This window comes from Paroedura picta, chromosome 1, assembly GCF_049243985.1.
Source record: "Paroedura picta isolate Pp20150507F chromosome 1, Ppicta_v3.0, whole genome shotgun sequence".
In the NCBI taxonomy this organism is placed as follows: Eukaryota; Metazoa; Chordata; class Lepidosauria; order Squamata; family Gekkonidae; genus Paroedura; species Paroedura picta.
This window is the reverse complement of record NC_135369.1, coordinates 31,333,689-31,348,587: the sequence shown is the minus strand read 5'-3', so window position 1 is coordinate 31,348,587 and position 14,899 is coordinate 31,333,689. Positions and strand designations below refer to the sequence as shown.

General features: G+C 42.8%; 1 protein-coding gene and 1 long non-coding RNA gene across 3 annotated transcripts in view; one reads left to right on the top strand and one right to left on the bottom strand.

The window, feature by feature from the left end:
• The window catches only part of LOC143835119 (uncharacterized), a 36,502-nt gene extending 25,040 nt beyond the window's left edge, over nt 1-11,462 (bottom strand). Inside the window, exon 1 of the long non-coding RNA XR_013230008.1 lies at nt 11,364-11,462. This is a non-coding gene — a long non-coding RNA (uncharacterized LOC143835119). The remainder of the gene's footprint in view (nt 1-11,363) is intronic.
• Nucleotides 11,463-11,648: 186 nt separating this feature from the next.
• PINX1 (PIN2 (TERF1) interacting telomerase inhibitor 1) overlaps nt 11,649-14,899 on the top strand; it is a 59,243-nt gene continuing 55,992 nt past the window's right edge. Inside the window, exons 1-2 of one of the 2 annotated variants that reach the window (XM_077332256.1) lie at nt 11,649-11,778; nt 12,863-12,972. In XM_077332256.1, the coding sequence (XP_077188371.1) occupies nt 11,760-11,778; nt 12,863-12,972 (129 nt within the window). In that variant the 5' untranslated portion in view covers nt 11,649-11,759. Of the gene's footprint in view, nt 11,779-11,853; nt 11,876-12,862; nt 12,973-14,899 lie in introns of those variants that run through there. The other variant, XM_077332263.1, reaches the window with a different exon arrangement.

Genomic DNA, 14,899 nt, shown 5'->3' with positions numbered 1-14,899 from the left:
AGAGTGTCATCCTGACGTTATTGACATGATGACATCACTTCCACACAGACATGTTGCTGCAACATCAGCTGGGCCTCACTCTTTTTCTGGGTTAATCCCACTCTCCTGCTGGCTCACTGATCAGCCATGAGGCAGTGCAGCCTGGTGGTGGGGAACCTCCACCTGGTGGAGGAGGGAGTGCTTGGCAACCCTTTGCTACACAGAAATAAATCCCATTGTATTCACAAAGTCTTGCTTCGAAGAAAGTGATTGTGGGCTTGTAGACTAAATCATATGATACTTGTCCACATCACGCTTTCCCAACTAGGATGGCCTCCCAAAGCAGCTCATGTCATTCAAAGGTCATGGCCTCTTGAAAGATGAGGTCTGGCTTTGCCTTCAAGAGAGCATCTTTGTTCTTAGAAGATGAAGACTTGACCCAAATCACTGTCCCATAACTTATCAAATTGCACACACTCTTCGTCTCATGTAGGAATTTGTGTGTGAGGCAGGTGCCTAAATAAGTCACCTGATTTTCATGACCCACACATTTCAGTAAAGGAAGAGGAAACCCCATCTGTTACACTTGCAGTATAATCCTAAGAAGAGTTACGCTTTCTCCATTGATGTCAATGGATTTAGAAAGGTGTAAGTCTGTTTTGGATTGCACTGTTATTCATACATAACTTTCTATATTCTAAGATAGGTGGTGGAGGTATGTGCCTATTGCCCCATTTCCTGCTTCTGCCAGCCACCAGCAGGAGAATTACAGGTAAATCAGTATTTGAACAGACCCTGGAACCTGTCTGTTGCTTAAAGGGGCAAGTTTGCAAAAACCTAAAACGCCAGCCCTCAGTGTGGTTGTTTTTTGAAATCGAGGCTATCGATTTCAATGAACCCTCATACTAAATCAGTGTGATAATATTACACGTTAACCTGCACAGAGTGATTCCCTTCTATCTATTTTTAAAAAAAACTAATTTCAGTGGTTATTGCTTCTTGCTTCAGACCTAGACTGCCTTTTCCCCTGTTCCATGTATATGTTTATTTTTTAAAAAATTCTGTGCAATTTTTCTTTACTGATGAAACGTATCCTTTTTTAAAAAACAGATAATCCCGTATAAATTGTCACTGTCAGTTGCATAATCTTCATTAAGTTTTACTCCGCCAAGCTGTTTTCAATGAAAGTCAGTGGCTGTCTTCCCTTGGACAATAATGAATGTATATATTGTTAAGTGCAGAGTACCCAGGAGAGTGGTTGAGTAAAGGATCAGAGGGGGTTTTGTAAAGCCTGTTTATTTTTTTAAAAAATGAGTTGAAACATTTACTATCTTACCACCATTTACGTGGTTTTGGGGAACCCCGATTATGTCAAGATCTCATGCCAAAACAAGCCAATTTTTTTCTTTGTTGTCGAGCGTCTTTCTTCCACGAACCATATTTTAGACGATACTTTAAATGTCATTTTAAATGTGTTATTGAAACATGTACTGATGAAAAGAAACAAACAAACAAAAAAACCACAAAAAAACAAACAAACAATGTCATCTTGACAAAAGATTTATACATGACTCAGAAAGTATTTATTTCAATTTTGTACCTTTCCATTTTAATACATTATACTGTATTGACTCAACTGAGATAATATAAACAGTTCATTTTAATAATAACCTGGCTCCTTTGGTGTGGCTTCTTCTTTCTCTCCAACCGCTGCAGTGGTCAAACAACAGAACTACCAAGGGCAGCTGCTGGACTCCCTTGGTGACATATAAAAGGAGACAGCTGATACAAAACACAGGCCTATATCCTGCACTTTGCTAAAGTATACATTACTTGCAGACCAGCCCCAGTGGTTTCAGTTGAATTTGGCTTCCAGGAAACAAATCATAGGAAAAGAGCAGTTGAGTGGTCGTGTTCTCCTCTTCTTCTTAGCATTGCCACAGGACTGATGAAAAGAAGCCTGCTGTGTGATTAACCAGTTGTGACCTGGTTGCCCTTTTCTGCTCGCCAAAGAATATGATGACAGGGAACAAGAGAAAAAAAATGCCAGTTGTCCAAAGGTCTCTGAGTGGGACACAGTCGGATTGGCTAGAGGCCAGCTAGAATTCAAAGGGAATCACTGCACAAAAATTTGCTAATCCAGCCAACTGCTGATCCAAGAACTGCATTCCACTGACCTGAAAGCAAAGATGCAGTACAGAAAATTGTACAGGGAGAGAAATGGAAGGAAGATTTGCCACGTCTAGAGAAGAGACTGCCCAGCACAAGAGATGGTCTAAGATACTGGTAATTGCAGCTCACATTCTGTACATTGGGATACTTTCTTGGTTGTCACACAAATCTCTCATCTTCCAATCCAAGGTAAAGGTAAAAATTTCCATCTGTCATCCTGGAATTCTAGTACAACTTGTGCCACGATAAACATAAAATCTCTCTTACAGTAGGCAGGCAACTAGTCCATCCAGTGCTATATCTCTGACTCATGGTAGCCTTGTAAGAATTTACAGATGGCTGAGATCCTTCAAATCAGGGATTCTTAACTGGTGTGCTACAGCACTTTGGCATGTTAGGATTTTCTGATTGTTTGTTCTTTAATTTAAACTCCCTTATATGAGCAGGTTGACTTGTCCCCCACCCAAATGACCAATAATAGGCCTGGAGGGATAGGGAGGGGAAGGACGCTGCCCCTCAAACCTTTGCCGGCTAAGGATCCTACCACTTTGTCATCTGTATCATTGGTGGTGGTTGGAGTTGAGGAAGGTGAGTCCTTCCTTGAGGTTGTGGGGTGGATGGGCTGAGAGTGTCTTTGGGGGTTGTTTTGTTTTAACTTGGGGGGTAACAGGGGGGCCTTCCATGAACTCCAGACCTTGGGCAGCAGGAAAGAGGTATGATTTGGAGAGCTGTTTAAAGAGGGTTTTTTTGTTTATTTAAATGTTTGGAGTGCACCAGAATTTGTGCGGTTGTGAATTCTGGGTGACATGTCACTTCCAGGGGGTGTGGCAGGAAGGTGTGGCCAGCTGATATCACTTCTGGTATGCCTCAAATTCAGGTGTGCCTCCCCAGTCAAAAGGTTCAGAAAGGCTGCTTTAAATGGAGATACCAGGGATTAAACCTGGAATTGTACGCATGCAAAGCTAGGCCTCTCCCACTGAGTCACGTTCTCTCCTCTGATGTGTAAAGGCCTGGGGCCGCACAGGTAAAACCATTTGCATGGGTCTTTCCAATTGAATTAGCACTCCCTTGGGATCAATGATGTTAATTTTATATTAATGGCTTCCAAAATTAGATTGTCTTGAAATGTATTCTTGGCCCTGAGAATTAATCCATAGAAAAGTGGCTCCCACCGTATTCCTGTTATTTTTAAAAAGCATCTCCATGTTGCGTTTTCAGGCAACACCCCATTTTAAAGAAAGTGCTGTTTTAAAATGTCTAATAATCAAGGAGTCTTTGCTTAGATTCCTATATTTTCTGGAAATGCCATACTCATTTTGGTCTCCATGTCTGTGAATGAGAAAGGTCCAAGATGACAATGAAGACTTTGTCAGTGATCAAGCAGCTGCTTGCTTATTGTCACAGAGTAAGCAATCAGACCGGACTCATGGGGATTGCCAGGGAAAGAGCTGCTCTGTGGAGAACCACACCTTGATTGCCATTGACTGAAGCTGCCTTACACTGAATCAGACCCTTGATCCATCAAGGTCAGTATGTCTTCTCCAATTGGCACTGGCCCTCCAAGATTCAAGAAGAAGAAGAAGAAGAGTTGGTTTACCACATTGTTTTTATATGCCCCTTTTCACTACCTGGAGTCCCGAAGCAGCTTACAATCACCTACCCTTCCTCTCCCCACAACAGATATCTGTGAGGTAGGTGGGCTGAAAGAGTTCTGACAGGATTGCTCTGTGTGAACAGCTCTAACAGGATTGTGACTAGCCCAGGGTCACACAGCTGGTTGCATGTGGAGGAGCGGGGAATTAAACCTGGCTGGCCGGATTAGAAGCCACCACTCACCCACTACACCAAGCTGGCTCAAGCAGAGCACACCACTTCCTCCCTGATCCTTTAACTAAGGAAGAAGAGTTTTTATACTTCCACTTTTCTCTACCTAAGGAACCTCAAAGTGGTTTATAACCACTTACTCTTCCTTTCTCCACCTTGTGAAATAATTGGGGCTGAGAGAATTCTGAGAGAACTGTGACTGGCCCATATTCACCCAACAGGCTTCATGTTAAGGAGAGAAAATCAAACCTGATTCTCCAGATGAAAGTCCACCAGTGTTAACCACTTTACCACACTGGCACTCTTACTGGGAACTGGGATCTTCTGCATGACAAGCAGATGCTCTACCTCTGAGCCACAGCCCCTCCCCAAAGAAGGGGGCATCCGGATTCAAATCTGGGAACTTTTGATCTACAGTCAAATGCTCTGCCACTGAATGATACCCTCAGATCCAAGGGTGACTTTGGACAAACAGCTTTGAGCCTAGAGTGGGACAGGATAGGCATCAGCATTATCTCTTATTCAGATTTAAACTCACCATATCCACATTATTCCTATAAAATGATTTTGGAACATGGTCTGAGAGATCCAGATTGAAATCCCCATACTGCTATGGATGCTTCCTGGGTGAATTTGGGCTGTCTTTGTCAGCCTCACCTAATTCACAGGGTTGTTGCGATCTGATCTTATCTGGAATCAGCCTCTCTGTGTATCTCTCCCTTCCCCTTTCTATTGTGTATATAAATCATCCAGATCGATTTACACACCAGTGCATCTGATGACATGAGCTCTAACTCATGAAATACTGAAATAATTTTTTTAGCCTGTAAAGGTGCTACTAATACAAAAGAGCCATTTCTCCATCTAAATATTTTTATTGTTAAATATACCAAATAACTGCTTTTCAACCGTACAAATAATTTCAAAATAAATTAGCACATTCCTCAATAAAATGAGTGTTTCTTCTGATATCCTCAGTAGAAGCCAAATAACCTACAGGATATATCCAGGTGATTAATTTCTAGTATGAAAGATGCTTGACTGAAAGCCACTTGTAAATCTCACCCTCTGATCTGCCAGTCCCTTTTGCTCCCAGATGGTCAGGATTCATCCATTTGTTTGGGGAATGACATGACTTGAAATGTTCAACAATTTGGAGAACAAAGACTATAAGGCTTGGTTATGACTGTTTAAGGAATTTTGCATTGTCAGAAAGTATGTTCCCACTGCATTCATTTTACAATATATGTTATCAATACAAATAATCACATTTTGTTGTTCTTGATAACCTGTCTTCATCACTTTATGACCATTGCATTAATATTTGGTTGTAGTATTTGTATAATTTTGTTTATGCAGTATAGTTAATCTATTTTTGGTAGTTTATGATTCATCCATGGCAAAGAACATCCAGTATCTCAGGGTAACTCTTCATTTTATTATCAATTCCTGTTGTAAAGAAGCTCTGGTGAACCTAGGAAAAGTGCTTACCAAATAATTTTATTTCTTCAAAAATATCCATGATTACAGAATGTTTAAAGATGCTTACAAGAAGTTAAAGTTAAAAACTCAGACATGCTATGGCAGCCCTGTCCACTTTCCTGCCTTAGGGGCAAGATTTTTCTTGTTTATCTTCGGTGACTGAGCTGCCCTAGTTTACCTATTCTTTCTTGAAGAATTCTAGCTATCCCACCCTGTCACAGTATAACATTTTGGCTGTTCAGCCCAGGAATCCTTTAACTTATATGACTTAAATGGCATTCAAGAAGTTTTTATATTTAAAAAAAACACAAAATATTCAACATAGAGGGAAAAGATCAGGTGAAATCAGGGGTTAAGTTCTGGGGGTAACTCAGTGCATGCAGACTTTGGTTCCTATAGTTCAGGCTAATAAGAATTTCTTAAGCTACTCAGTTTCCTAAAATGTTTATGTTGGGGGGCTTTCATTCCAGTGTCTCCCCAAACACTCCAGTACACTTAGAGTATTCCCTGACTCTTGGTTTCCAGAAGGTTGGTGTACTCTTTCCAGTATCCAAACCCGTTCTTTTGAAACATTAGTACTCAAGAGGTTTTAACTGACTCTTGTATCTAAATGCAGTTTCTCACCACACCAGACCAACATCCTGTTGGACTAGGTAGGGGATTTTCTTCTCTCTCTTGAAAATGCCTTCTCAGCCAGGGTTTTATGAAATCCTAGGGTTTCTTGAAGAGCCTCTTGTGGCGCAGAGTGGTAAGGCAGCCGTCTGAAAGCTTTGCCCATAAGGCTGGGAGTTCAATCCCAGCAGCCGGCTCAAGGTTGACTCAGCCTTCCATCCTTCCGAGGTCGGTAAAATGAGTACCCAGCTTGCTGGGGGGTAAATGGTCATGACTGGGGAAGGCACTGGCAAACCACCCCGTATTGAGTCTGCCATGAAAACGCTAGAGGGCGTCACCCCAAGGGTCAGACATGACTCGGTGCTTGCACAGGGGATACCTTTACCTTTACCTTTAGGGTTTCTTGATGGTCCCCGGAACATTTCCCAAATAGGCGGGAATTATTATTTTTAATTGTTAAACATTTATTGGGTGATATGACCATATATGGGGCTGGAGAGGTTAGGAAGTGGAGGAGCCCTGGGTGGGTGTATGCATAGCTATGCTTCCCAACCATATTTGGCATGATTGCACCACTTCTAGGGTTTCTTGAACCCTGAGGAATGTTTTGGATTTCTAGAAGTCTTTGTCTAACGACCCATTCCTCCTTGCCAGCTTTCCTCAGTTCTTATGTCTGTGTTAAATTGCTCTGTGAGGGCTGAATTCCAGAACTGTGACTACTTGACTGGTCTCACCTAGGGTTGAAATCAGACCACATCTCTCCTCAGCATCCAGTCCAGTAGTCTTTCTCTGCTTAGATGATGCTAAACAATCAGATCTCTTAGGACGGCTTGTCACTCAAAGCTCTCTAGTTCTTTGAAGAATTAACCCTTCTAAGCTTTCAAAAGTGCAGTCCATCACACATCATAATTTAACAAGCTATAAAGCTTGTATGCTCAATGGAAACAGGGAGTAATCAATTCAAGAACATTACCTGGAGGAAGAACTCTGTCAAAGAATCTCTGGTAATAGCTCCTGCAGAGCTGCTACTAGACACACTAGACTATTTGTAGTAAGTTGGACTAATGGCCTAAGTCAATATAAGATTGTTCATGGGGCGGATACGACTTCACACCTAACAACAACAATGGCTTAATAGGACAGTTGAACACTGACCAGATGTACAACAACATTTGAGACCAATAGCAGCTTTAAGACCAACAAACATTTATTCAAGCTGTGAGACCCGGTGTGTTAAGCTGTCATTCATACATCCTTTTGGCAGCCCTTTCTGTAGAATTGGAATTTCTATGAAGGAATGTACCCTCACTGTGGATGTCCACACCTGAATAAAAGGCAGTGCCAGGGAACCTCAAAATTTGTGGGCTCGTTATGAGATAGCAATCAGATAGCAAGGATATTTTCACCAGTTGCTAAAAGAATACTGTTTTGTGAAATATACCAACCAAAAATGTTTCATCAGAATAGAGAACAGAAGATTGCCTGTTTTAAACCAAATATTTATTCAAGCCTATGTTTGGCTGTCCAGATACGGGAACTGGAAACGTTAAGTACCACTCATGAAAAGGGTTATTAACATATAGAACTGAGCTCCTGAGATCCTCATTAAAGTAAAGGATACTCCATATTGCCAGCTAGTGGTTTTACATGGGAATGCAAGAAGAAAAAAGAAGGAAAGTTTAACATTTTCCTAAAAATCAGAAATGCCCTTCTACATCAGAATACGGTTCATCTAGTTCAGCATGGATGGTCTAGGTCAGGGATTCCCAACCAGGGGTGTGTGGGCCTCCAGGGCTCCATGAGAGCTCTGGAGGGGGTCCACAGCCTTTCACTTCCTACCTTAATGGACTCAGCTACAAGCTAGGGAGACAGCCACTTCCACTTATCCCCTTGTCCCCCTCCCGAGCATGAGTGAGTTTTCTCATGGTCTCTGGGAGGGGGTGGAGCCTGCATACCTACTTCTGCCTTAAACAGCCTCCTGTCTCTCACCCCCTCAGTCCACCTTGAGCCTGCCTGTTAATGCGGGTAGATTCAAATGGGTAGCCGTGTTGGTAACACAACAAAACCAGAGTCCAGTAGCACCTTTAAGACCAACAAAGATTTATTCAAAGCGTGAGCTTTCGAATGCAAGCACTTTTCCTCAGAAGAGTTAATGTGGGTGTTCATGTCACTTCTGATGACATGTCCCTTCCAAGGAGTGTGGCAGGGAGGCCAGCTGACCACTTCTGGGGCTCTTGATGCCTGAAAAATTATTTTGGGGGCTCCTTCATGGTCAAAAGGTTGAAAAAGGCTGGCCTTGGCTAACTCAATTTCATCACCTCCAGAATTGATTTCTGTAACTTGCTCTATGTAGGCCTTCCCTTGTCCTTGACCTGGAAATTGCAGCTGGTACAAAATGCAGCAGTTAGGGTTCTCACCGGAACACCTTGGAGGGCCCATATCCAGCCAATGCTGAGGCAGCTGCATTGATTGCCAGTTGCAGCCCAGATCAAGTTCAAGGTTCTAGTTTTGACCTTTAAGGCCCTTCGTGGTGTGGGGCCCAAGTATCTGAGAGACTGCCTGTTGTACTGCCTTGTACTCTGTGGGTACTAATTTGTTGATGGTGCCAGCCCCTGGGAGGTTCACCTGGCCTCGACAAGGTCCAGGGTCTTTTCAGAGCACCTGAAAGAGCTGAGGGCACTGCAGGAAGTGTTGTGGTTCTGCAGGGCCTGTACAATGGAGTTCTTCCATCTGGTCTTTGGTTGAGGCCCGGGTGTGGAAGAGCTGAGGGGCCCCTCCAAGTCAGACCTTTATCGAATTGATGGCTCCCCTGTATTCTCCCCTGAAGTACCAGGTGGGGGCTGCTGGAAAATAGGGTGAGGAGGTTGGGGCTCATTTTTTCTTCACTGGATTTTATTTTTGTAAAGGGGGGTATGGACAGTTTTAACTTGTAATATGTGGTTTTATTTTTTTTTATGTAACCCGCTATGAGCTGGCTTGCCAAGAGTGGCAAGGAGTAAATCTAAGAAACAAACAAATAAATAAGATCATGGAAGCTAAGCAAGGTTAGCCCTGTTTAGTATTTGGATGGGAGACAACAAAGAAGGTCCAGGGTAATGGCAAACACCTCTGGTAATGGCAAACACCTCTGAACGTCTCTTACCTTGAAAACTCCATAGTGTCGCCAGAAACTGGCTGTGATTTGCTGGCACTTTCCACAGCTCCAGCATTGTTTCCATCAGAGGCTAGCCAGATGTGTATAGAAAACATTCAAAGGCATGAGGGACCCACCTGTTTGCTGTTAATACTCCTTGTTATCCTAGAGTACTTTGCCTTCCACTTGGAGGTTCTGTTTATGAACTACAGGTAACACCCGTTGTGATCCTGTCCTTGAGTAATTCAGCAGTGTTAGTGGCCCCCATTATGACAAATTGCTAATGAGGTGCTGAATGAAAAAGTGGTCAACTTTTCAGAACTCTGAAACTGCTACCAACTGGCTTCACTGGATCAATAGTCCAATCCTAAAAACACTTTCCTGGGCATAAGCCATATGATAGGCCTACATAGCTAGTGGTGGTGACAGCATTCCAGTTGAACTATTCAAAATCTTAAAGGACGATGCAGTAAAAGTGCTACACTCAATATGCCAGCAAATTTGGAAAACTCAACAATGGCCACAGGATTGGAAAAGGTCAGTTTACATTCCAATCCCAAAGAAGGGCAATGCCAAAGAATGTTCAAACTACCGCACCATTGCACTAATTTCTCATGCTAGCAAAGTTATGCTCAAAATCCTACAAGCTAGGCTCCAGCAATATGTGGACCGAGAACTTCCAGAAGTACAGGCAGGATTTCGAAGAGGCAGAGGAACTAGAGATCAAATTGCCAACATACGCTGGATCGTGGAGAAAGCTAGGGAGTACCAGAAGAACGTCTACTTCTGCTTCATTGACTATGCTAAAGCCTTTGATTGTGTGGAGCACAACAAATTGTGGCAAGCTCTTAAAGAGATGGGAATACCAGAGCATCTTATTTGTCTCTTGAGAAATTTATATGCAGGTCAAGAAGCAACAGTGAGAACTGAACATGGAATCACTGACTGGTTCAAAATTGAGAAAGGAGTTCGGCAAGGCTGTATACTGTCGCCTTGCCTATTTAACTTGTATGAAGAGCACATCATGAGAAATGCGGGATTAGAGGAGTCACAAATTGGGATCAGGGTTGCAGGGAGAAATATCAACAACCTCAGATATGCAGATGATACCACTCTAATGGCAGAAAGTGAAGAGGAACTAAAGAGCCTGTTGATGCGGGTGAAGGAGGAGAGTGCAAAAGTTGGCTTGAAACTCAACATCAAGAAAACAAAGATCATGGCATCCGGCCCTCTCAATTCCTGGCAAATAGATGGGGAAGAAATGGAGATAGTGACAGATTTTATTTTCCTGGGCTCCAAGATCACTGCAGATGGGGACTGCAGCAAAGTAATTAAAAGATGCTTGCTCCTGGGGAGGAAAGCTATGGCAAATCTAGACAGCATCCTAAAAAGCAGAGACATCACCCTGCCAACAAAAGTGCGTTTAGTCAAGGCTATGGTATTCCCAGTTGCAATGTATGGCTGCGAAAGTTGGACCATAAGGAAGGCCGAGCGTCAAAGAATTGAGGCTTTTGAACTCTGGTGCTGGAGAAGACTCTTGCGAGTCCCTTGGACTGCAAGGCGAACAAACCGGTCAGTCCTAGAGGAGATCAACCCTGACTGCTCTTTAGAAGGCCAGATCCTGAAGATGAAACTCAAATACTTTGGCCACCTCATGAGAAGGAAGGACTCCCTGGAGAAGAGCCTAATGCTGGGAGCAATTGAGGGCAAAAGAAGAAGAGGACGACAGAGAATGAGGTGGCTGGATGGAGTCACTGAAGCAGTAGGTGCAAACTTAAATGGACACCGGGGAATGGTAGAGGACAGGAAGGCCTGGAGGATAATTGTCCATGGGGTCGAGATGGGTCGGACACGACTTCGCACATAACAACATAGGATTGTTGTGTAACTTTTTGGGGTGGGTGGGTGGGAGTATTACATCAACTCATTATTCACACTCATGTCTATTGCAAACAACAAACCCCCAGTTTCTTTAGCCTTTCCACATAGGGATCAGCCTCCAGAAGGAAGTGTGCCCTGTGTGCGTGTGCGTGTACACACACATGCATATGTATACATATAAATACATGCAAAAATATGTTTGGGTATGACTTTTATGGCACTAGGTTGCTGAGCAAATAAAAGTTCTAAGGTTAAGGACTGTCTCGTGAGGAAATGTCACCTGTTGTCGTTTGGCAGGTATTTGAGACTGAAAGAGCGGGGAACCGAAGCCAGTAACCGGAATCACGCAGCGGAGAAACCACCCCTCTTCCACGCCGAATCACAGCCTCAGCCACGATAGGAATCCTGGTGACTGCGGTATCGCCTGTTACATTTTAAAAACAGATCTGGGAGTAAATTTCTTCCAGGCTATCTCACCTCCTTCATCCGCCCCACTCCACCCCAGCTGGGGCCTTGTTTTGCAAATCAAGCATACGACGACGTTTTCTTTCTTTCCTCTTTTTTTTTTTGATCAGGCATCATTATAGACAGCCGCATCAGTCGTCTCGCCAAAATGATCGCCCGTGACGTTTTGTCGCGCGCCTAATTGGGAAGAAGGCCCCTTTACCGGTCCACGATGGCGATGCTGGCGGAACGTGAGTGTGAAGCTGGCATGGCTAAGTATTCTCTCCTTCTGTGCGACGGAACAAGCGAGAGAGGGATAGAGACGGACAAGGTAGCAAGGAGTTCCAGGTGGGGGCAGAGAGAAGAAATCAGTGGCAGAGTTCTCACAAGTTCTCCCCTTGATTCTGCTCCGGCAGGTTCGGGGACAAGAGCCTGGCTGCGTGCCTTGTGGCTCACGGGCTGAGCATGATGGATTTAGGAATTGAGTGACTAGCGAAAGCTCTTATCCAGCTAAGAAGTTCTTCTCTCCCCCCTGTCCCCGTCGTGGTTTCTTACCTTAAACTCCCTTCCCTGACATCTGGGAAGCCAAATTAATGGCAATCTAATGTGTTCTCAAAAACATGAACAAGTGTAAATAGAAGAAAAAAGTTTGAGCCCATTGGCATTGTTAAGAACTGCCATGTTTTACTGAGTATAAGCTTTTGTGTACCATTCCCTGTGACCCCATTTAACATAACTCAAGTCTCTTCTTTGTGTTAAATCACTTAAAGTAACAGTATGACTCATATATGTCTCAATATGGATTTCTAGTGATACATAGTTCCCTTTATTGTGGCAGTTGTGAGGTTCCATACACTTACCTCTAAATGCCTTAGAGTTTTGGGATTTTCTTTCTGTAGGGTAGGGAGGAGGAAGAAATGAACAACTTGTGACTTCAATTCAGAATGTATTTCATAATTCCAGTTGTGCCAGGACTGAGACCTTAGCTTTCGTTTTCGTTGTTGAGTCTTAAAAGCTATATGGAGTCCCACCAATAACAGTGTGATAAATGTAAGCAGTAGAGCATCTGAATGGCCACTTTATTGCATCATACTTTAAAAAAACAACTGGCAGTGCAGGGAAGGGTCCTAACTGCCCTGCTACATTTGTCTTTTCCAAATTGCCTTGCCCTGTCCTCTGGTTCTCATCTCACAAGGATGACAACTGAGTTGCTCTTCTGTGTAAGCAGATCACAGGAGGAAACTATTCTGTTGATATCCTTAAAAGGCATCGGGGACTAGCCAGTGGGAGAGACTTGCTCAGATGGATCCTTCATTGTTTATTTCCTTTTTGTAGCACGTCGCAAACAGAAATGGTCTGTGGATCCCCGAAATAGCACATGGAGTAAAGATGAATCAAAATTTGGCCAGAAAATGTTGGAAAAGATGGGCTGGTCAAAAGGCAAGGTAATATCAATAGTAAACAGTGAATGCATCAAGAGATGTTTATTTATTAGTATTGTTTGTGGTCTGCCTTTCTCACTGAGACTCAAGATGGATTACACAATGTAAACAGTGACTAATCCTAGGATGGTAGAAATTTTTTTGGCTGAAGAAAGCATAAGAATTAAGCATTCGTTGCTATACAATGGAGAATACATAATTAGTAACCTAATGCCTTTTCTTGGATCAGTCCATTATGATAAGGCCGTATTCCCTTTATAAAAATACCATTCTGAACAATTCTGTTTTACACTATTGTACTCTGCCCCAAGCAGTTTATAAATCTAATAAATAAATAATAAATTAATATAATGTCAACCATGTGGAAACCTCAGGCAGGCCATTTCACAGGGGGAGGGCCACTTCAGAGAAAACTAGAAGAAAACGTTTACAGGAAGTTGTTGATCTTGCCACTTGCAAATTGGTACCTACTGAAGGCCCTGCTCAGATAAGCAAAGCTTATGGCAGAGCATAGAGGGAGAGGCAATCTTACAGACATGTAGAGTTTTGTATTTGATCGCCAATACCAATAATTTTACTTAGTAACTGACAAGCAGCCAAAGTACTGAAAATAAAGTGGCCGTGGTATTTATGCTCTTCCCGGCTCCCAGTAGTAGCCAAGCTGTAGCATTCTTGGAGTCTCCAATTTGATTTCAAAGGAAGATCTATTTAGAATGCATTACAGTAGCAACAAGATTATGCACATTTGGAAAACAAAATAATGGTCCACAGACAGGAAATGCTCGATCTGTATTCCAGTTCCCAAAGAGATGTCAAAGTCTGCAGCAACTATTGGACCATGTCTTAATTTCTTACACAAGTGATACCCAAATCTTACAACAAAGGCGTATCCTGTATTGAACGAGAGATGCCAGATGATCAAGCTGGATTGAGAAAAGAGTCACTAAGGATCATATTGCAAATTTATGTTGGTTAGAGGAGCATAAAAGAGAATTTCTGAAGAAAACTTCTGTTTCATAGATTATGGTAAAGCTTTTGACTGTGGATCATGAAAGGCTATGGCTGGTTTTAAAAGAAACAGGTGTGCCACAACCTCTGGTTGTTTTGATATGCAACCTATATTCTGAACAAGAGGCCACTGTTAGGCTAGAATACAGAAACAGAGTCCTTTCCCATGGGCAAAGATGTCAAACAAGGAGTATTCTATTTCTCTATTTCTTCTATATATGCAACATAAGGGAAGCTGGATTAGAATTAGATGAAGGTGGAGTGAATACTTATCAAAGGAACATTAACAGTTTGACATGCAGATGACATTACATTGTTGGAAGAAAATAGTGAAGACTTAGAATTATAGAGTTTGAAGGGGCCATACAGGCCATCTAATTCAACCCCATGCTCAGTGCAGGATCAGCCTAAATCATCCATAAGTAGCTGTGCAACCACTGCTTAAAGACCGCCAGCAAGGGGGTCCTTTAAGCTGCTGATTCCACTACTGAACTACTCTGTGAAAATTTTCTTCCTGATATCTTTCTGATACCATTCTACATGTAGTTTAAAGCCATTACTGTGGGTCTTATCCTCTGCTGCCAATCAGAACCACTCCCTTCCCCTTTCTTAAAGAAAGCAGTCATGTCCCCTCTTAACCTCCTCTTCTCCAGACTGAACATTCCCAAGTCTCTTAGTTTTTCATCACAGAGGTTGAACCAAAGCCCTGAATTATCCTTGCTGCTCTCCTCTACCCTCTCAATTTTGTCTGCATCCTTTTGGTTGAGCATCCTTTTAGTTGAGCAATAGGGTTGTGAGTACCCTGCATGGTTCAGGGGGTTGGACTAGATGACCCATGATGTCCCTTCCAACTCTATGATACTATGATTCTGTGAAACGAGGCCTCCAGAACTACACAGTGCTCCAGGTGAGGTCTGACCAA